Here is a 21,234-nt window from a genome sequence, read left to right on the forward strand (position 1 = left end):
TTAAATAATAAAAATAGTCTTCGAGCAAAACGTTACGTGACTTTGGTCACACGCCGTTTCCCGTTAAATTGAGTTTTAAATGGAGGACAGCTCATATGACTGGCACTGGCATAACCCAATGGCAGTGCTGATGCAGCAGTTCCGTACTAGCTTTGGACCAATACACCGTGGATGGGCGTGTAACGTCCCGCCCACCCGAAGTGCTTCCTTGCTGAGCAAATGTGATTTCATTCGGGAACTACCCAACAGCAGAGTGAGGTAAAGGCAGAAAAGCAGGTGCAACTAAAATATCCAAAATGTCGCTGTCAAATAAACTCACCCTGGACAAGGTGGACGTGAAGGGGAAGCGCGTGATCATGAGGTGAGTTCGAATTGAGCCATCGGAAAGGGGGTTATTGGTGCTTTCAAGATAACTGGGAAAACGAGGTCAAATCAGTGATCTTCAGGTCGGAAAGTCGAAGTTCAAAAATATGCCCGAGTTTGCGACTTGTAATTCTGAGTTGGATGACCGTTAAACGATATCCTTAGTCGTACTCGTTTTTTCCGAGTTCGCAGTGGTCATGAACGCAGCATTAGACATCGCACTGTGATTCGTTACAAATGAGCGACGCTTGATACTTTAGCTTTGGAAACATTCACGATACATTGTTATCGAAGAGCTACATTGAACTTAATTGCAGTTAAAATATACATTTGGTTGGCTTTTAAAAATATCGCCTAGTCAGACCGTTATTGTTTCTTCGTGGTGATACGGGTCCTCACTATTTACCATAGCCACAAAGTCAGAAATTCCGCTTATTTCAAATCTTGTTTCAAACCTAATCTTAACCACACTGCTAACCTTCTGCCTAACCCTAACCTTAAATGAAGAACAAATGACATTTTTGTTTTAATGAATTCTTATCATATAGCCAATTTTGACCTTGTGGCTGTTGTAACTACTGAAAACCGGCGATGCATGTGCAGTCAGCATGTAGGCCACAATGTGACAGATCACCTAGTTTGCCACTCTAGCTAGCTATACTGAACAAAACATATAAACGCAACAATTTCAAATATTTTACCGAGTTACCGTTTTATATAAGGAAATCAGTCAATTTAAATGCATTCATTAGGCCCTAATCTATGGATTTCACTTTACTGGGAATACAGATTTGCATCTGTTGGTCAGGGACATGGATCAGAACCAGTTAGTATCTGGTGTGACCACCATTTGCCTCATGCAGTGCGACACCACCTTTTGCATGGAGTTGATCAGGCTGTTGAATATGCCCTGTGGAATGTTGTCCCACTCCTTTTCAATGGCTGTGCAAAGTTGTGGGATATTGGTGGGAACTGGAACACGCTGTCTTACATGTTGTTCCAGAGCATCCTAAACATGCCATGAAAAAAAACTGACATTTTCAGCTTCCAGGAATTGTGTACAGAGCCTTGCGACATGGGACCGTGCATTATCATGCTGAAACATGAGGTGATGGCGGCAGATGAATGGCACAAAGGACCTCAGGATCTTGTCATGGTACCTCTGTGCATTCAAATTTCCATCAATAAAATCAATTGTGCTTGTTGTCCATAGCTTATGTCTGCCCATACCATAACCATACCGCCACCATTGGGCACTCTGTTCACAGAGTGGGCAAACCGCTTGCCCACATGACGGCTTATGGTAGAGAAATTAGCATTACATTATCTGACAACAGCTCTGGCGGGATGGACATTCCTGTAGTCAGCATGCCAATTGCACACTTCCTCAACAGGAGACCTCTGTGGCATTGTGTTGTGACAAAACTGCACATTTTAGTGGCCTTTTATTGTCCCCAGCACAAGATGCACCTGTGTCATGATCATGCTGTTTAATCAGCTTCTTGATATGCCACACCTTTCAGGTGGCTGGATTATCTGGGAAAAGTAGAAATGCTCACTAACAGGGATGTAAACATTTGTGCACAAAATTGGAGCGAAATAAGCTTTTTGTGAGTATGTAACATTTCTGGGATCTTTTATTTTAGCTCATGAAAGATGAGACCAACACTTTCCATGTTGCATTTTATATTTTTGTTCAGTGTAGTTAGCTAACATTATAGGTTTACAGAGTAACGTCTAACAATACAAATCATTGTTTTCTATTTCCGGGGTAATATTTGTGTAAACTCTTGAATTGTGTTCTGTGGGTGTCACTGAGTAGGCTGTTAGCTTATTTCATGGGGTGCATTGTCCATAGGTTAGGCTGTACAGTGCAATTTGAATATTCAATATGCACAATAGGCTGACTGGGAAGGTGATTTCACACAGTCAATGTCCTGCAATAAGAGCTAAGACAATATGTGTGTAATCTCCTGATTTTCCCCCGTGTCACTGAATATGCTGATACCCCATGGGTATCACGGGTGCACAATCCATATAAAGCTGTACAGTGCATATAAGTATACCCCCAATTAAATGATGCAGTTTAATACATCCAGTGGGATTTCAAGTTTTTGTTTATGTATTATTTATAAACTAATTACATGTGACCGATTCCAAGCTTGCCACTCTAGCTAGGTAGTTAGCTGGCTAACATTATAGATTTACAGAGTCATGTCTAACAATGCTAATTATTTATTTCTAAACTATTTTTGGGTTAATCATTTCGATTGACTGTAAATACGTTTTATACATGCTTATGGTGTTATTGTACAGAGTTTCTAAACCCAGAGGCGCAACATTGCAAGACTTCCGCAAACGCTTGCGAAACAGACCAGGCCGGGGTTTGAATAGTTGGACATGTTATTACTCCAACCTCGTGAAACAGACCAGGCCGGTGTTTGAATAGTTGGACATGTTATTACTCCAACCTCGTGAAACAGACCAGGCCGGTGTTTGAATAGTTGGACATGTTATTACTCCAACCTCGTGAAACAGACCAGGCCGGGGTTTGAATAGTTGGACATGTTATTACTCCAACCTCGTGAAACAGACCAGGCCGGGGTTTGAATAGTTGGACATGTTATTACTCCAACCTCGTGAAACAGACCAGGCCGGTGTTTGAATAGTTGGACATGTTATTACTCCAACCTCGTGAAACAGACCAGGCCGGGGTTTGAATAGTTGGACATGTTATTACTCCAACCTCGTGAAACAGACCAGGCCGGTGTTTGAATAGTTGGACATGTTATTACTCCAACCTCGTGAAACAGACCAGGCCGGGGTTTGAATAGTTGGACATGTTATTACTCCAACCTCATGAAAGTGACAAACGGACACATTTTTGTCAAACTACTCCATATCGAAGGGGTGCCTTTGATTTGATGGCCTGCACATGGGCAGTTAGGCGCGTGACGATTGTTGGACCTGATGACGTGCATGCGCTTAGCTAGCCAACAACGCCATGACATCGCCTACAGGTGTGATCTGGGATTTCTATTGAAGGAGCAGTTTTAGCCTATCTTCCTACTATACTTTCTATGGTTATTGTTCACTTTTCACACAATGATTATATATATTTTTTTACTCTGCTGCTATGGTCACTGGCAGCTGTCAACCTCCATGTGTGGAATGTGTGGTTTGCCTTCAAAATGAAAGTCCCTAATTGAAAGCGATGCAAATGGATACAAATAGTGAAATCATTACATATTTGGATTGATTAGATGATGCTAAACAATGTTGGAATGTTACATAATTTGTAAAAACAAATAATATATATATATATTTGTCAATAAACATAAACTAATCCCACTTGATGTGTTAGACTGCATAATTGAATTGGGGGCAACCTATAGATTTGTGCACCCATGAAACGGGGAATCGGCATAATCGGTGACACCAACAGAACACAATTCTCAAGAGTTAACACAAAAATTAGCTTCTTAGCTCTTATTGCAGGACTTTGACTGTGGGAAATCATAGGTAAGGCTATACAGTGCATAGAAGTATTCCCCCAATGCAATTATGCCGTCTAATACATCCAGTGGGACAACAACAAAAACATACTTAAATAAAATTGTCTTTATATTGTTTTTAGAATGTTGTCCTTTAAACATTTAATTGAAATACTGTGGAAATTCCACAGCTCCTACTGAGGAGTGCAAATATGTCCAACCGTGTCTTCAAAGCCTCTCAATGGCCAATAAATAGCGTCAGCAATCCAGTGTTTATATTCATTATTGGTTTCCACCTCAAAGTCGAAAGTGCGTACACATCGTTGGATTACTTCTTGGAGCAAATTTATTTAATGTAACAATTCAAACGAACCCCCTGCAACTATAGTCGTGGCCAAAAGTTTTGAATGACACAAGTATTACTTTTCACAAAGTCTGCTGCCTCAGTTTGTATGATGGCAATTTGCATATGCTCCAGAATGTTATGAAGAGTGATCAGATGAATTGCAATTAATTGCAATTTCTCTCTTTGCCATACAAATAAACTGAATCCCAAAAAACATTTCCACTGCATTTCAGCCCTGTCACGAAAGGACCAGCTGACATCATGTCAGTGAGTCTCTCGTAAACACAGGTGTGAGTGTTGACGAGGACAAGGCTGGAGATCACTCTGGCATGCTGAGTTCGAATAACAGACTGGAAGCTTCAAAAGGAGTGTGGTGCTTGGAATCATTGATCTTCCTCTGTCAACCATGGTTACCTGGAAGGAAACGTGTGCCGTCATCATTGCTTTGCACAAAAAGGGCTTCACAGGCAAGGATATTGCTGCCAGTAAGATTGCACCTAATCAACCATTTATTGGATCATCAAGAACTTCAAGGAGAGCGGTTCAATTGTTGTGAAGAAGGCTTCAGGACGCCCAAGAAAGTCCAGCAAGCGCCAGGACCGTCTCAAGTTGATTCAGCTGCGGGATCGGGGCACCACCAGTACAGAGTTTGCTCAGGAATGGCAGCAGGCAGGTGTGAGTCATCTGTACGCACAGTGAGGCAAAGACTTTTGGAGGATGGCCTGGTGTCAAGAAGGGCAGCAAAGAAGCTACTTCTCTCCAGGAAAAACATCAGGGACAGACTGATATTCTGCAAAAGGTACAGGGATTGGACTGCTGAGGACTGGGGTCAAGTAATTTTCTCTGAATCCCCTTTCCAATTGTTTGGGGCATCTGGAAAAAAGCTTGTCCGGAGAAGACAAGGTGAGCGCCACCATCAGCCCTGTGTCATGCCAACAGTAAAGCATCCTGAGACCATTCATGTGTGGGGTTGCTTCTCAGGCAAGGGAGTGGCTCACTCACAATTTTGCCTAAGAACACAGCCATGAATAAAGAATGGTACCAGCACATCCTCCAAGAGCAACTTCTCCCAACCATCCAGGAACAGTTTGGTGACGAACAATGCCTTTTCCAGCATGATTGAGCACCTTTCCATAAGGCAAAAGTGATAACTAAGTGGCTCGGGGGACCCAAAATATCGATGTTTTGTTCATGGCCAGGAAACTCCCCAGACTTTAATCCCATTGAGAACTTGTTGTCAATCCTCAAGAGGCGGGTGGACACACAAAAACCCACCAATTCTGACAAACTCCAAGCATTGATTATGCAAGAATGGGCTGCCATCAGTCAGGATGTGGCCCAGAAGTTAATTGACAGCATGCCAAGGCAGATTGCGGAGGTCTTGAAAAAGAGGGGTCAACACTGCAAATAATGACTCTTTGCATCAACTAGATGTAACTGTCAATAAAAGCCTTTGACACTTATGAAAAACTTGTAATTATACTTCAGTATTCCATATTAACATCTGACAAAAATATCTAAAGACACTGAAGCAGCAAACATTAGGAAAATTAATATTTGTGTCGTTCTCTCAACTTTTGGCCACGACTGTAATACATGGAAGTTTAGAAGATGTGTTATCTTCCAAGTTGGGAATTGAAGACATATCGCCAAGTAAAGCTTGGTCTAACATTTCTGTGTTACACTTACCATTACCTACCTCATAACGCATATCAGCCAGCTGGAACAGTAATAATGGTCTTACTTGGTGACATTTTTAATAGGTATATTTTGGGTACTTCAGCAGGTGATGCATGCCACCACTCGTGACAGGTAGGTAGTTGTTGTTGTCTCACGTTTTCCCTATTCAAACCAATTACATGCCATAGGAGTGATGCAGAATGGATGCAAGCATCCCTAAAATGTTAATTGCAACAATTTTTAAGTTAATTTGCTTTAAGATGATATCCGAGTTAAAGTACAAAGCTCTAAGCTGCGGATACTCTACTGTATTTATATTCAATAAGATAGTTAATCTTAAACACCATCCTATCCATTTTAGCTGATGGCATTTGCTTAGATATTGTTGTCATGTGTGGCTCCCAGGGGTGCTTCAGTACACTGAAAAACGACACCCACTTTTAAATGTCATAGGGCATCCTGGAGTCCCCAGCTCCATGTACCCATGATGACTGCAGGAGATGCATTAGGCCTTTTCCTTCCTAAAGGTCAAATCCACACTCCTATCAACACAGATGACTTAAAGCGAGTGTAGGACAGAGTTTGGGAAACCCTAAGACCCCCCTTTAGTGCACTACACAGCTGATTAAAATAACCAACTCATAATCAGGCTGTGTAGTGCTAGGGTAAAAACAAAAATGTGGACCCAGCAGGGGCCCCAGGACTGAGTTTGGGAAACCCTGGGGTAGACAAATTACTATGACAATATCTCATCACATTCCATCCTGGGCTTGCCATAACATGCATATCTGTCTGTACATCCTACTTCTATGAAGTGGCATTGCTTATTTGTGCAGAATAGGACAAACTGTGACTGACTGACTGTCAGGACCTTGGGCTGTTATGGAGACTTTGTTCGCTCTACCACAGCAGTCTGGCAGGCCTGTGCCAAGCCTGTCAAGCAGCCAATGTGCTGGCCTTATTCTGCATATATGCATATCCTTGCTCCACCTTCAATCTTTTATCCCTCGTATAAAACACCTGCCTTTATGGCCCTGTAGTGTAAGGTGCAGGTTAAACAAATGGTAGCTTATTACAAGGGCATCACTAGTGCGGCTGTGAATTGTTCCCATTTACCCATTTTGAAGGGGTCATTGCTAACAAAGGCATTCCATAGCAGTGTCATTCTTCCCCTATGCTGACCGTAGGGTTCTAGTACAATAGAGTACGGTTGTGGCACACATTGCCTGATCCTGCACTTCACTGCATCAAGTGGGCCGGAGGAGAAACCGAGAGGGGGATGGAGTTAGGTAATGGGCAGGAGAATGAGGGATGCAGCATGTTCTCATGTCACTGTGGGTGTCATACAGGAAAGTGTTTGGCTGTTGAATCATTTCCATTCAATACTAAGCCCAGTGTCATGGACACGTTTTATAAGGGTTGCAAAGCCACTGGTAATTTACCAAAGTTACCAGAATCTTCAGTAATTTTGGTTCTTATGAGAAAATCTATCGTAAGTTTGGTAATTTATACTGGAATAACTTTTTTATTTTTATTTTTTTTAAGTATTCTATTATACAGTATATGTCTGTTCATGAGTTTCTAGTAGATAGACAATATGGTTTGAGGGAACATCTAATCAACAATGGAATTATTTTCAATTATCTCTGCAACTGTATAAGTTTGAAATTTTTTGACAACTGCCACCAGTTTGACACAAACATTGACGACAAATACATATTGACACAGTTAAATGAATCTTAGTAAAAATATATAAAGGATATTTCATTTTGAAACCCTCATTAAACACCCATTGTATTTACTAACCTTATTTATATTTAGGATAATGTTTTACAGCTTTGTCATTCTATTTTTATATATTCAATTATTTCATATTTTACATGTGATAAGGCCACACAGAGGGCCAGAGCTGATTGGACACCCAAAAGGGCCACTAGATGTCTTGTGATAGGTTACATAAAATCCTTAAAAGATACCAACATTCTAGTAGTTTACTGGTAAACGTAGTTTCCAGTAATATACCCTTTCTTTTCAACCATACATTTTATAATGCTCAAAACACTTAGTATTACTGTGCCCAAAGCTGAATGTTATATGTCTTTTGCAGGGTTGATTTCAATGTGCCAATGAAGGACCATAACATAACGAACAACCAGAGGTAATAATGAGCTTGTTTTCATTTTATCATCTTCAGTAACTAATACACATGATTAGACCAAGTGCTACTAGTTTATTCTATAGGAGCCCGATTCCAGCCTTTGCTCATACTGTGTGCCTGTGTATTCCAGGATCAAGGCTGCTGTCCCCACCATCAAGCACTGTCTTGACCATGGGGCCAAGGCTGTGGTGCTGATGAGCCACTTGGGTCGTCCTGATGGGAACCCCATGCCTGACAAATTCTCCCTGAAGCCTGTGGCTGCCGAGCTCAAGAGCCTGCTGGGCAAGTGAGTGAGACCTCATGGCATAGCTGGCTATTACCATGCTGCGAGTGAAATATAACTCTTGTATGTGTGTTACTGTGCCATTGACTGAGTTGTACCAATGAATGAATTGGTATGATCTCTATTGACACACTTTGGTTCTCTCAACTGACAATGTTTCAGTGAGGTGTCTGAATAAAGTACTCAATCGTGCATGTGTTGCACCCATTTTCAGGGATGTGCACTTCCTGAAGGACTGCGTAGGTCCCGACGTAGAGAAGGCCTGTGCTGACCCTGCCGCCGGTTCAGTCATCCTCCTGGAGAACCTGAGGTTCCACGTTGCAGAGGAGGGCAAGGGCAAGGACGCCTCCGGAAACAAGGTTGGTCAACGACTGCAGTAGCCATTCCCAGAGGCCCTTTCTATTTACATAAAATGAGGGCTCCTACCCTGCAGAGGCCCAAGCTGCAACTGTCACTCCTTTGGTGTTGGCGTCAGCAGAGCTGCTAAAGGCATCACAGATGAAAATAGAGCCAAGCTGCAAAATAATGACGCATCAGTCAGCCATCTGACCTGAAAAGCAGGAATTTTGTAATTTGGAGACCAATGTACAGAAAATGGCGTCTCATCTGTTTGAGGAGTACAGCCACAAATTACTGCGTCACTGAGTACATCCATACTAAAACTGTTAGCAGGTCTTAAGAAGGTTGCACCACTGAGAGTATTATGTAAATGCATAGGTTTATAGGATGAGTTTCCTGTAGTGTCTGTGCCTGCCTGTACCAATGGCCAGGATTCTACCTCTACTTCTCCATCTCCTCTCATTTACCTGAGATGCAGCCCTGACCTGCTGACATTTGAGTGAAGGGCAGTGGGTTGTCTCGGGTCTAGCGTTTTGCTTTTCTTGTCTTGTGAGCCCTGGCTGATATGCAACCCTTTTAAAGAGGGAGGAGATTGGGAAGGGGGGTAGCTGTCGACCTTTCACAAAATCCCTCGATGGCTGGGGGGTGGCAGGCGACAGAGTAGGTAAGTCTAGATGTTACCCCTAACTGCTGATTCGGGGTCAGATCTTTTTCATTCATCTTATGCTTGAGGATAGGATTGGGGGATAGTGTAATCCGATCCCAGCTCTGTGGTTAAGGGCAAGGTCTATGATGACCTGGACTACTGTACTTGTGCCAACTCCTGGCATTTGGATGGGACACCATAGATCAGCCATGACCTTTCTGTGACCTTTCTGTGAAAGAGTCAAGAACTTTGCTGTTAAAGGTCAGTAGGAACGTTATTATAAAGTACTTACAGTACCCTCGTCATGCAGTCCACTCCCCTGGCATCACTGCAGTGTATTCACCACGTGCTCCTATAGATACACTATCTACAATTGGCTGTTCAAAGAAAAACGAACCATGGGTTTACAGTCTTCTGGCCCGTAGACTACTTTCAGAGTGAGGGACCCTCTAACATTAATATTAGGTTGTAAAATACAGAACTTCCCCTTTGAGTTTATGTTCAGTAGTGCTGAGCGATTAGAGCTTTTTTTGAGGTTGGTTCGATTATTACAAAATTACGGTTTTCGGTTTCAATTATCATTTTTGACATTAAATGCACTATGTATTATTTGGGCTGAATGCTGTCACACAGAATAAAACAATTAATATAAGTTTTAAAATTTAAGGAATGGTAGTGACGTTCCATAACTGCTTACCACTTATTAACCATAATTTACTTTAATTAAATATTAGTTTTATTTTACTTTTATTTCGTTCCAAGTCATCTCATATCTATAGAGCTGCTACCTATATGCTGTCTAACAAAATCACAATTTTAGTAGATATTCAGCAGTATTTTGAATTACAACTATCAATCACTTAAGATATAAGATATAATATATTTTCAGGTAGAGATACCTCGCAATGCAACTGCTTTCTATCCCTCTCGATCACCCATTCTCCCTTCTCTCAAACTCTGCCTGCTCCACACCGTTGGTATTATAGCTCAGTGCTCCACACAGACTGGATAAGTAGGCGTGTGTGTAATGGATTATGGTCATTGTAAATAATTACCACTTTTTTTTGCGCTGAACTGTAGAATATTGGCCTGTTGGAAACTACAACATCCTACTACATGCACAGTTCAGGCTTGATCTGATTTCTCTCTACAGAAACTGTTCACTAATGCTCTAAGTGGAGCCCAGCGTTTGACCATTTGTGTAAACCACCCTTTGTTTGGTACCTTTATTCTGTGGCGTGTGTGAGCCTCTGAATTGTCTTGCATCACTAGATTTCTATGTCACACTAGGGTTGCACATTTTGGGGAATATTCAGAGGTGGAAACTTTCCGTGGGAATTAACGGGAATATTGTGGAATTAACAGAAATATATGCAAATTAATATTAATACGATTTAAATGTAGATGTTTTTTTGCATTGGATATGTTTACCATATGGAGACAAACATAAACCTTATCATAAGTAGACATAATTGCAAATTATTAAATCCTTCCAATAGAAATAAAAGCTATTTAGTTACGAATTTAACTTTAATTAAATGAGTTGACTTGTCACATGGCATGATTTCACTGAACAACAGAAGGGAATATTGAGTGATCCATCACATCTCCCAAAAATATTTTCAACATAGATCTGTAAATTGAGTCTAGAAACTAAAGCTTTGGTTGTCTTCATCTCAGGCGTTTGTCTTCTCCCTGGACCTCCTCAATGTCCACCTCTTGAACATCAGACTGAGGCCTCATCTTCACTGTCACTTTCCAACCTTGTTGAGGATGGCTCGTTGTCAGGCTCAAAAAGCATAACATTTGCCCGGATGGCCACCAATTTTTCAACCCTTGTATTGGTCAGCCTGTTGTGTGCGTGTTCCCAAACAAGGACCAGTTATGCTCTGAGGCGGCTGATGTTGGTGGGATTTGGAGGATGATGGAGGCAACGGGGGAAAGGGCCTCAGATTCACAAAGTCCCTTCCACCAGGTGGCTGATGAGATATGTTGGCATGACTGCCATATTGCATCTCCATTCCAAAGCCCTTGCTTGGAAGTGTACTTCGCCAGACTGCCAATAACCTTGCCCTCATCCAAGCCAAGGTGGCGAGACACTGTAGTGATCTCTGCACCAGACAGGATGCTCTTGCCAGCATACTTGGGGTCCAACATGTACGCTGCAGCGTGTATGGGCTTCAGGCAGAAGTCTTCATACTTTGATGTATTTCAGAACTGCAGTTTCGTCTGCTTGGAGCAACAGTGAAGTGGGCAGGGCAGTATGGATTTATTCTCTTACATCTGCAAGCAGACCGGATGGCATTGTCTCCCTCAATCCATGCAATGGCTACTGCTGTATGTTTCAGGCTGCTTTACCACTCTCTCCCAAAATACATCATCCAGGAGGATCCTCTTGATTGGGCTGTCCATATCGTCAGACTGTGATATGGCCATTTCTTGGAGAGACTCCTTCCCCTCCAGGAGACTGTCAAACATGATGACAACACCACCCCAACGGGTGTTTCTGGGCAGATTCAATGTGGGGCTCTTATTCTTCTCACTTTTCTTGGTGAGGTAGATTGCTGCCATATCTTGATGACCCTTCACATACCGAACCATTTCCTTGTCTCTCTTGTAGAGTGTATCCATTGTTTTCAGTGTCATGAAGTCCTTGAGGCGCAGATTCAATTCATGAGCAGCACAGCCAATGGGTGTGATGTGAGGGTATGACTTCTCCACTTTAGACCAAGCAGCCATCATGTTCGCAGCATTGTCTGTCATCAATGCAATACCTTCTGTGGTCCAAGGTCATTGATGACTGCCTTCAGCTCATCTGCAATGTAGAGACCGGTGTGTCTGTTGTCCCTTGTGTCTGTGCTCTTGTAGAATTCTGGTTGAGGGGTGGAGATGATGTAGTTAATTATTCCTTGTCCATGAACATTTGACCACCCATCAGATGATTGCAATGTAGTCTGCTTTCTCTATGATTTGCTTGACCTGCACTTGAACTCTGCATCCAGCAGTAGATAAAGCATGTCTGGTTGGAGGGGTGTATGCTGGGCGAAGAACATTCAGAAATCTCTTCCAACACACATTGCCTGTGAGCATCAGAGGTGAACCAGTTGAATACACAGCTCGAGCAAGACATTCATCAGCATTTCTCTACGTTCTTCCATCGAGTCAAAAACTTATTCCAGGAGGACCATGGGGGTAGTTTAACCAAAATATGCCAAAATACCTAGAATTGCCTTATGTGCATCCTACAATTTTTTTGTACTGTTTTAAGCTAACTTTTATGATGAATTTAAGCATAACTTCCCATGGAAAATTTCTGGGCGTTTACCGGAAGGTTTCCGACCCTTTGCAACCCTATGTCACACCCAGTGTTCTGCCACACCGGTGGAGGTAATACAGGCACAGCTTTATCTGGTGGCCTAGAGGTGTAGTGCATGAGAGAATTCGGAGCGCTCACACATTTGCACCAGAATAATTGCAGACATTCATGGATGGATGACAGGTCCCCCTCACTGTTCCATGGCTGCAGGGAGAAGGCATAGAAGTACTGCCAGAAGCTCAAAGGGAGCTCCTCCTAAACATCCTGAAGAAACCACCAGGTGTCCAGAGATGTGAAATGGATAAAGGGTCAAAGGAGCTATGGAAAGCTCTAAATAACATGATGGATGTGGCGCTAGATGTGCACCAAAAAGCCTGGCAAGCAGAACCAGATGCTTTGGCCAATAGTGGTACTCTACAGTGTATTGTCAGCATGGAGAATGGACACTTAATCATCCAGTCCCCTGAGGAAGAAGGGTTTGGGCAAGAAGGCCAAGTTTCTGTCAGCAAGCCAGATAATGGGGCAAATGAGCTAAAGGCTCAGCTAACTGCCGAAGCTGAGAAAAGGAAGAAGGCTGAAGAAAGCCTGCTGAAACAAGGAGTCGTTCTACAGAAAGAGCAACAGCGAGCCGCCAAGCTGGAGAAGTATTGGAGCGAGACTTTGCAGGAGCTGCAAACTTTGAAATGGGTAACTAGAAGAAAATGTGCTCCACATGATGAAGCTGAAGAGTTGAAGAGGAGGCTAAAGATTTTTCAAGATCTCCTCTGCAAAACTGAAGAGGAGAAAAAGTGTCTTCGAGAAGAGATTGAAGACCTCAATGAAGAATGCACAGTCCAGAGAGAGCGCATTGAGAACCTGAAGCGGGAGAAGGGTGAATTACAAGCCAAAGTGGTAGAACTAGTGCAGGTAACTGAGGGTCAAGATGAACAAACCCAGACTGGGGAGTCTTCAACTGTTTCTCAAGATGAAAGCTGCCAGACCAGCACATTAATAGATGGTCACAGCCAGACGGACACCCAATCATATTTCATCTCTGTGATTAATCAAACAGACTGTCTTGGTAAATCTCACAAGAATGAAGTATCTCAGACCTGTCCATCACATGTTGGTGTTAACCATGATGCCTGTGAGTATGACCCCAGTGCACTGCAGAAGGCCCAGTGCACTCAAGAAGAAGAGTGGTGGTGGGATTCTGAGCAGGAGATGGATGATGAGTGCTATGCGCTCAACTACCAGGAACCCACAAACTCGGTGAGTGAATCCATTTTCATATGGGGACGATTATGGGAAACATTCAGAACCAGAGAGGAAGAAGGATGTATGACTAACAACCATGGAAACTAGTCTCGCCTCCCAAAAGGTTGCAGCTGCCAGCACCCAATTCGCCACAACAAAGACCGCTCAAATGATTGGACCACGTTTGGACCATTTCTATAACTCACCTTTTTGATTTAAGAAATACACCAGCTTCTGCCTGGTTTTGAATTGTGCCTTGTGTGTCGAGCCTCTGAATTGTCTCATATCACTACGCTCCTAGGTGCCACACCAAGTGTTCTGACTCGTATTATAAACCCTTAATACAGTTGCGGAACATGGATAGATGATATGGGCTATATTGATGAATGTGGAAAATGGCTTATTTTATATCATCCCATGTAGTATTTATTAATTGATGTCATCAATATGAATAAATTAGGCCTCTGTTTGCTGCACAATAGGCCGTACAGTTCTGTCTGATAGGTTACCACCAGCAGGAGCGGTTTACACACCTGTCTATTCTCTCCTTTATCTTCTAGACCAAAGCCACCCAGGAGCAAATTGATTCCTTCAGAGCCTCTCTGTCCAAACTGGGAGACGTCTACGTCAACGATGCTTTCGGCACAGCACACAGAGCCCACAGGTAGTGGTCACCACACATTCTGTGGAGGAGTCAAGCATAAACTCTGATCTTTTGGTATCTGCTGTTTTAATGAAACTTAGAAGCCGTCACTTATTGCCACCCCTTTCTCCTATACTTTCATTTTTAAAATACTTTGTCCCTTCCTGTCATCTCCTAGATTTTTTTTTTTTTTTTAAATAATTACAAAAATAATAGAAAGTGATTTCTTTCTCTTCCCCCAGCTCCATGGTTGGAGTGAACCTGTCCCAGAAGGCCGCAGGCTTCCTGATGAAGAAGGAGCTTGACTACTTTGCCATGGCTCTGGAGAAACCAGCCAGGCCGTTCCTGGCCATCCTCGGAGGGTAAGTAACTGGTCAAAGGACCGTTTGATGCTTTACTTTATCATGTCACTGATTGTCAACGGGGCAGGGATAGCTCTGTGATGAGTTAAGAATAAAGTACCCAGAGACCTGCATCTGCTTCTATGGTATCACTACTGGGGACTGGCTCTTCAACTGGTTGATCCAGCTAAAATAGACTGGTCTGGTCATATTATATGCACAATGAAAGCCATGCAACCTCACTTAAATATTTCTCACTGTTGCTCTCTTTCTATTCTCTCGACCACTCATTCACTCACTCTCTCTCTTTCTCTGTTGATACATCAGCCTTAGGCTGTTGTAGTATCATTCTCAAGTGCAGGATTTTTTATTTATTTTTTAATACACAGAAGGCAGTCCAGGAATTGAGACCTTAAAGCGTGTTGTGTAATACCTCAATCTGTGTGACCGTACTGTCTTTTCCTACTACTGAGCACAGCGGTGGCTGCTGAGGGGAGAACAGCTCTTAATAATGGCTGGAACGAAGTGAATGGTATCAAACTGTGTTTGATGGACTTGATACTATTCTGCTCCAGCCATGACCACGAGCCCGTCCTCCCCAATTAAGGTGCCACCAACCTCCTGTGACTTAGCACTTTACAGCCTAGCACAGTGGGAAAACTAAAGAGCGCGCGCACACACGGCTAACTACCATTGCTCACATGTTGAAATTGGCTCAGTGTTGGAGCCCATTTCAGCTGGGCATTGTGCAACCAATCAGGTTCTTTCACTGCCACAGTTCTGTATTTTCAAAGATTTTTACCCAGTTCAGCTTTTTGGACCTCTGCCAGTGACAAAGGACATTGATATGAATTGGCTAATGATAAGCCCCTCAACAATGGATGACAAATGGTAGGATTTAGCACGAAATTCATGAGACAAAAGAAACAAGTGTCAACTACAACAAACTTTTCTGTCCCAATATGACTATCTTCCTCAACTAGAATGCTTTACCATGTATGCATTATAACTCCTCTTAAGTGTTTTATAATGGATTCTAGATAAATGGGCTTCATATTATTGGGCTTTCAATGTTTTACTATGTTCAACAGTTTTTGTAGAGTTTGTCTGTTGTTGTGTGCAGAGCCAAGGTCAAGGACAAGATTCAGCTGATCAACAACATGTTGGACCAGGTCAATGAGATGATCATTGGTGGTGGCATGGCCTTCACCTTCCTCAAGGTCCTTAACAACATGGAGGTGAGGACAGAAAGAGGGAGGAAGATGGGGAGGCCGTAGGGAGGGTGGGAGAAATGGAGAGATGTTACCCCTTTTTTGGCAAATTATATTTAAATCAGGTTTTTAACCTCATTTATTTAAATGAATATAACTCAGAACTCTTGTGCCTCTGCACAATGTAGTTACATTTGTTTAATGTTCGACTATGGTGTATATCACGGTTATAGTTTACGTCTTACAATGAGTGATCCTCTCCTCCCTGCCAGATCGGCACCTCCCTATACGATGATGAGGGTGCCAAGATCGTCAAGGAGCTGATGGCCAAGGCCGAGAAGAACAAGGTCAAGATCAACCTCCCCGTCGACTTCATCACCGCAGAGAAGTTTGACGAGCATGCCCAGACTGGCACCGCAACCGTGGCTGCTGGCATCCCTGCAGGCTGGATGGTGAGGAGAGCAACCTAGGTCATGTTCATTGGGGCACGCAATGTAAAACATTTTTAAACATTTTGTTACAGAATACAAAAATAAGTGCTTCCTATTGGAAAAATCCAGTGTAATCCCAACCTGATTTGTTTTTTTCCCCTCCGTTTGATGCCTAATAAACATGCACTGATTGGGTTTTATAGTCTTCTTGAAGGGTTTTTATGGGAATTTTTCTGATAGTTCTTGTGCTAGCTAGAAATTTGATATACTGTATCACTTCGAGAGCCAAATTAATTATAGGATTTTTTTATGTAAATACTGTAGATGAATACCCTCAACAACACACAAAACTGGTTGAGCTCTGTGTCCCGGTGTTACCCTCTGTTCTCTCCAGGGTCTGGACTGTGGACCAGAGAGCAACAAGCACTTCGCTGAGGCTGTAGGCAGAGCCAAGCAGATCGTGTGGAACGGCCCCGTGGGTGTGTTTGAGTTTGAGAACTTCGCCAAAGGAACCAAGAGCCTGATGGACAAAGTGGTGGAGGTCACCAAGTCAGGCTGCGTCACAATCATTGGTAAGACCCTCGACCATTGTGTTTATGTACAATGACCAAAAAACATATATTTGTCCCTGCACCTAATCCCAACTTTTGCAAATAAATACACATATGATAGAGATCATTCGTTAAACAAAGCCCGCTCTTGCGCATCATGGTAAAAATAATTTATTCAAGTTTATACTTGCACTGCCATTTTGATTGGAAGCTTTGGTTCATCCACTCTTGATATCATTCTCACCGCCAGATGGTGCCAAGCACCTTTTCTTCCTCACATCTATAGTAGTGAGGGATCACTATGACAGTGAAGGATCTCTATGATTTGAATGCTACCTACCTGTTGTCTTGGTGATGCCCAGGTGGAGGCGACACCGCTACATGCTGCGCCAAATGGGGCACAGAGGACAAGGTCAGCCATGTCAGCACAGGAGGCGGAGCCAGCCTGGAGCTTCTGGAGGGTGAGTGATCGTGGTCTAATCCTTACTGGCGTCACGCTGACCTTTTGACCTATGCCCAGTTCAAAATCTGTGTCTAAGGGGATGCAGGCTAGAAAGAACAAAATTACATTTTGGTACTGTTACCAATAGTTACATCATACATGGATATGATGACTTAAGAAGTAATGCTGAAGAGTTTTTCCAAAGCAGTGACCATATTGCATGTCGTTCCTTTCTGCCCACAGGTAAAGTGTTGCCCGGTGTGAATGCCCTCAGCAGTGCCTAAGCCCCATCACCGAGGAGAGGGGGGAGTGAAGACAAATTCACCCGCCAGAGTTTGGACCCCCAGCTCCCAAGTGAAAAAGCTCTGTCTCCCACCCTGCATTAGCACCTCTACCACCATCCAGTGACCCAGATGTCAAATCACCTGCTTTCTAGTCTACTACTGTACACACGGCTGGCACAAATGGGAATGAGCTCTCTCTCACGTTTGCACCTGCACCAGATCTACATCACTGAGGAAGTGGAGGCGTTTGTAGCTGAAGCCACCCTCACATGCACTTATGTTCCTTCCTGCTGTGTTTCTCTCGGAGACGAGGGCCAGAGACCAGTCGGCTGCAGCTACAGTCGTTTTCACCATACAGGAATTTGGGAATGTGCCATGTGTTAAAGAGCGCCTGCGGGTGCATCACTCTTGTTTAGCCAGCCAGCCCTGGGAGTATTACAACACTTCTAGTGTAAAATTGTGTGTTGTAACTCTATCTAGACCTTTTATATTTGTCCTCAGCCTCCACAAAAATGTTGGCTCTGTCAGTTGCCCCCCTTGTCTCAACCATGTCCTCCCACCTGTTATGTCATCCTTATGACCCTGTGGCTTGTAAAATAGTCGTTCCCCAGTGGGGGTTTCAGAGGGGTCGAGCTACTGTAAGTCATGTGACCTGAGCAGATGCTCACGAAATAAAACACTTGGTGTAAAATATAATATATTTGACTCTTTATTTGTATGTAAGTGCCATTTTCACTGCTAATTATAAGTGTGTATGCTGAACACTGCTACATGTTTTTTATTTATTTTTTACATTTAACCTTTATTTGACTTGCCTAGTTACATAAAGAACATTCTTATTTACCTTATTTGCCTTGTTCAGGGGCAGAACGACAGATTTTTTTTTACCTTGTCAGCCGGTTGATTTGATCCAGCAACCTTTCGGTTACTGGCCCAACGCTCTAACCAATAGGGTACCTCCTGCCCCAAAACATGTACTATACTTATGCTGAATAGTGACTATTCTGCTGAATACCATGGCATTACCACACAGGGTTGGGGAGTAACTGATTACATGTTGTCAAATCACATGTTATTTGTCACATACGCTGAATACAAGCTCTTAACCAAAGCTGTTTAGAAGCCTCTTGGCCCTAGACCTGGTGTTCCGGGACTGCTTGCGTTGCGGTAGCAGAGAGAACAGTCCATGACTAGGGTGGCTAGAGTCTGACAATTTTTAGGGCCTTCCTCTGACACCCCCTGGTATAGAGGTCCTGGATGAAAGGAAGCTTGGCCCCAGTGATGTACTGGGGCGTACGCACTACCCTCTAGTGCCTTGCAGTCAGAGACCGAGCAGTTGCCATACCAGGCAGTAAGGATGGTGCAGCTGTAGAACCTTCTGAGGACCCATGCCAAATCTCCTGAAGAGGAATAGGTTTTGTCGTGCCTTCACGACTGTCTTGGTGTGCTTGGACCAGGTACGTTTGTTGGTGACGCGAACACCAAGGAACTTAACTCTCAACCTGCTCCACTACATACCCGTCGATGAGAATGGGTGGGTGCTCAGTCCTCCTTTTCCTGTCCACTATCATCTCCTTAGTCTTGATCACGTTGAGGGAGAAGTTGTTGTCCTGGCATCACACGGCAAGGTCCCTGACCTCCCCTAAATGCTGTCTCGTCATTGTCAGTGATCAGACCTGCCACTGTTGTGTCATCGGCAAACTTAATGATGGTGTTGGAGTCGTGCATGGCTGTGCAGTCATGAGTGAACAGGAGTGGACTGAGCACGCACGCCTGAGGGGCCCCCGTGTTGAGGATGTGTTGTTACCTACCCTTACCACCTGGGGTGGCCTGTCAGGAAGTCCATGATCCAGTTGCAGAGGGAGTTGTTTAGTCCCAGGGTCCTTAGTGATGAGCTTTGAGGGCAGTATGGTGTTGAATGCTGAGCTGTAGTCAATGAACAGCATTCTCACATAGGTGTTATTTTTGTCCAGGTGTGAAAGGGAAGTGTGGAGTGCAACAGAGATTGCATCATCTGTGGATCTGTTGGGGTGGTATGGAAATTGGAGTGGGTTTCTGGGATAATGGTGTTGATGTGAGCCAGACTACGGGTGTGTAGTCATTTAGGCAGGTTACCTTAGTGTTCTTGGGCACAGGGACTATGGTGGTCTGCTTGAAACATGACACTTGCCAGTTGGTCAGTGCATGCACGGAGTACACGCCCTGGTAATCCGTCGGGCATTGCAGCCTTGTGAATGATGACCTGTTTAAAGGCCTTACTCACATCGCCTGCGGAGAGTGTGATCACACAGTCGTCCGAACTGACCTTGGTTAATTAGTTTGTTTAAAAACCAAAAAATAACCAACAATTCCGTTAATCGCTTAGCACTACTGTTTTCTCAATTACAGTTGATTCAGCATTGAAAAAAGGTGCAAGTTTAAGTTTGTTCAACATGAGTAAGCCTGACCACCATGATGACACAGCAAATGCTTTTGATGGATATTTTTTAAATCTAAATAAAATTGAACCTTTATTTAACTAGGCAAGTCAGTTCAGAACAAATTCTTATTGCCTCTTAAAGGGAAAGTAATCCAAATGTAACAAAGTTGAGGTACTGATTACAATTTGACAGGTAAATAGTAACTGATTACATTTAGAAAGTAACCTACCTGACCCTTCTATGGCAGTGTAGCCTAGTAGTTAGTGTTGGACTAGTAACTGAAAGGTTGCAAGATTGAATCCCTGAGCTGACAAGGTTCAAAATCTGTCGTTCTGCCCCTGAACAAGGCAGTTAACCCGTTGTTCCTACGCCGTCATTGAAAATAAGAGTTTGTTCTTAATTGATTTGCCTAGTTAAATAAAGGTCAAATAAAATACTACATGTACTATGTCTACATATCTTTAAAGTGAGAATGAACAGAAATTAACATGTCATACTCATACAACAGATTGATTTACATGATGTTAACATTGAGGTCAGGGGCTCTCCAGAATTAAGTCATGAACTTCAAGAAAGGCAACATACTGGTAGCCTTTTATTTTTGTATGAATTGTGAATATATGAATGGTTCCATATATCATACATTTCAAAGGACTGAGATGATGCATGGTATGAGCACATTTTCATCATGTCATGGGCTATGAAGGAGTTGGCAAATACAGTGGGGCTGTAAAACTACACTATCTACAATGCACCGAACTGTTAGCGTTCTCTCAGGCTCCAACCCTCTACCTGGCGAGGTGTGCAATTGTGTAGCAATCCCAGCTCTTGACAATGCTAGGAAAAATGTGGATTTGTTAGCTTTTACTGTTGAGAAACGATGATACATTTTACAAAGGTGTGCACGCACTAGGCGTATTTATGTGGTCACGAAATACAATTGTTGCAAATAGTTTTACACCGGGGCGTTCTTTTGGAAGACTAAAAGTAGCATAAGGAGGGCTTCTATTGTTGACTTACATGCCCATTCCCCATTGTAATTTTCGTGAA

General features: G+C 43.1%; 1 protein-coding gene across 1 annotated transcript; it reads left to right on the plus strand.

Annotated features, from left to right (window-relative positions):
* Nucleotides 1–233: 233 nt before the first annotated feature.
* pgk1 (phosphoglycerate kinase 1) lies at nucleotides 234–18,460 on the plus strand. The gene is made up of 11 exons (XM_021623640.3): nucleotides 234–361; nucleotides 7,991–8,041; nucleotides 8,172–8,327; nucleotides 8,539–8,683; nucleotides 14,422–14,525; nucleotides 14,747–14,866; nucleotides 15,969–16,083; nucleotides 16,329–16,508; nucleotides 16,882–17,059; nucleotides 17,401–17,499; nucleotides 17,724–18,460. Exons 1-11 carry the CDS (start codon nucleotides 297–299, stop codon nucleotides 17,762–17,764), a joined length of 1,254 nt encoding a protein of 417 aa, XP_021479315.1. The 5' UTR covers nucleotides 234–296; the 3' UTR covers nucleotides 17,765–18,460.
* Nucleotides 18,461–21,234: the final 2,774 nt, after the last annotated feature.

The sequence above is a fragment of the Oncorhynchus mykiss genome, chromosome 12 (assembly GCF_057628025.1).
Source record: "Oncorhynchus mykiss isolate SJ-2025 chromosome 12, ASM5762802v1, whole genome shotgun sequence".
Lineage (NCBI taxonomy): Eukaryota > Metazoa > Chordata > Actinopteri > Salmoniformes > Salmonidae > Oncorhynchus > Oncorhynchus mykiss.

Bases quoted from the DNA above. Each gene is read 5' to 3' on its own strand.
- pgk1 (XM_021623640.3), top strand. From the start codon at position 297: ATGTCGCTGTCAAATAAACTCACCCTGGACAAGGTGGACGTGAAGGGG. The intron at 8,042-8,171 runs GTAATAATGAGC...TGTGTATTCCAG, and splicing joins AACATAACGAACAACCAGAG to GATCAAGGCTGCTGTCCCCA. The intron at 17,060-17,400 runs GTAAGACCCTCG...GGTGATGCCCAG, and splicing joins AGGCTGCGTCACAATCATTG to GTGGAGGCGACACCGCTACA.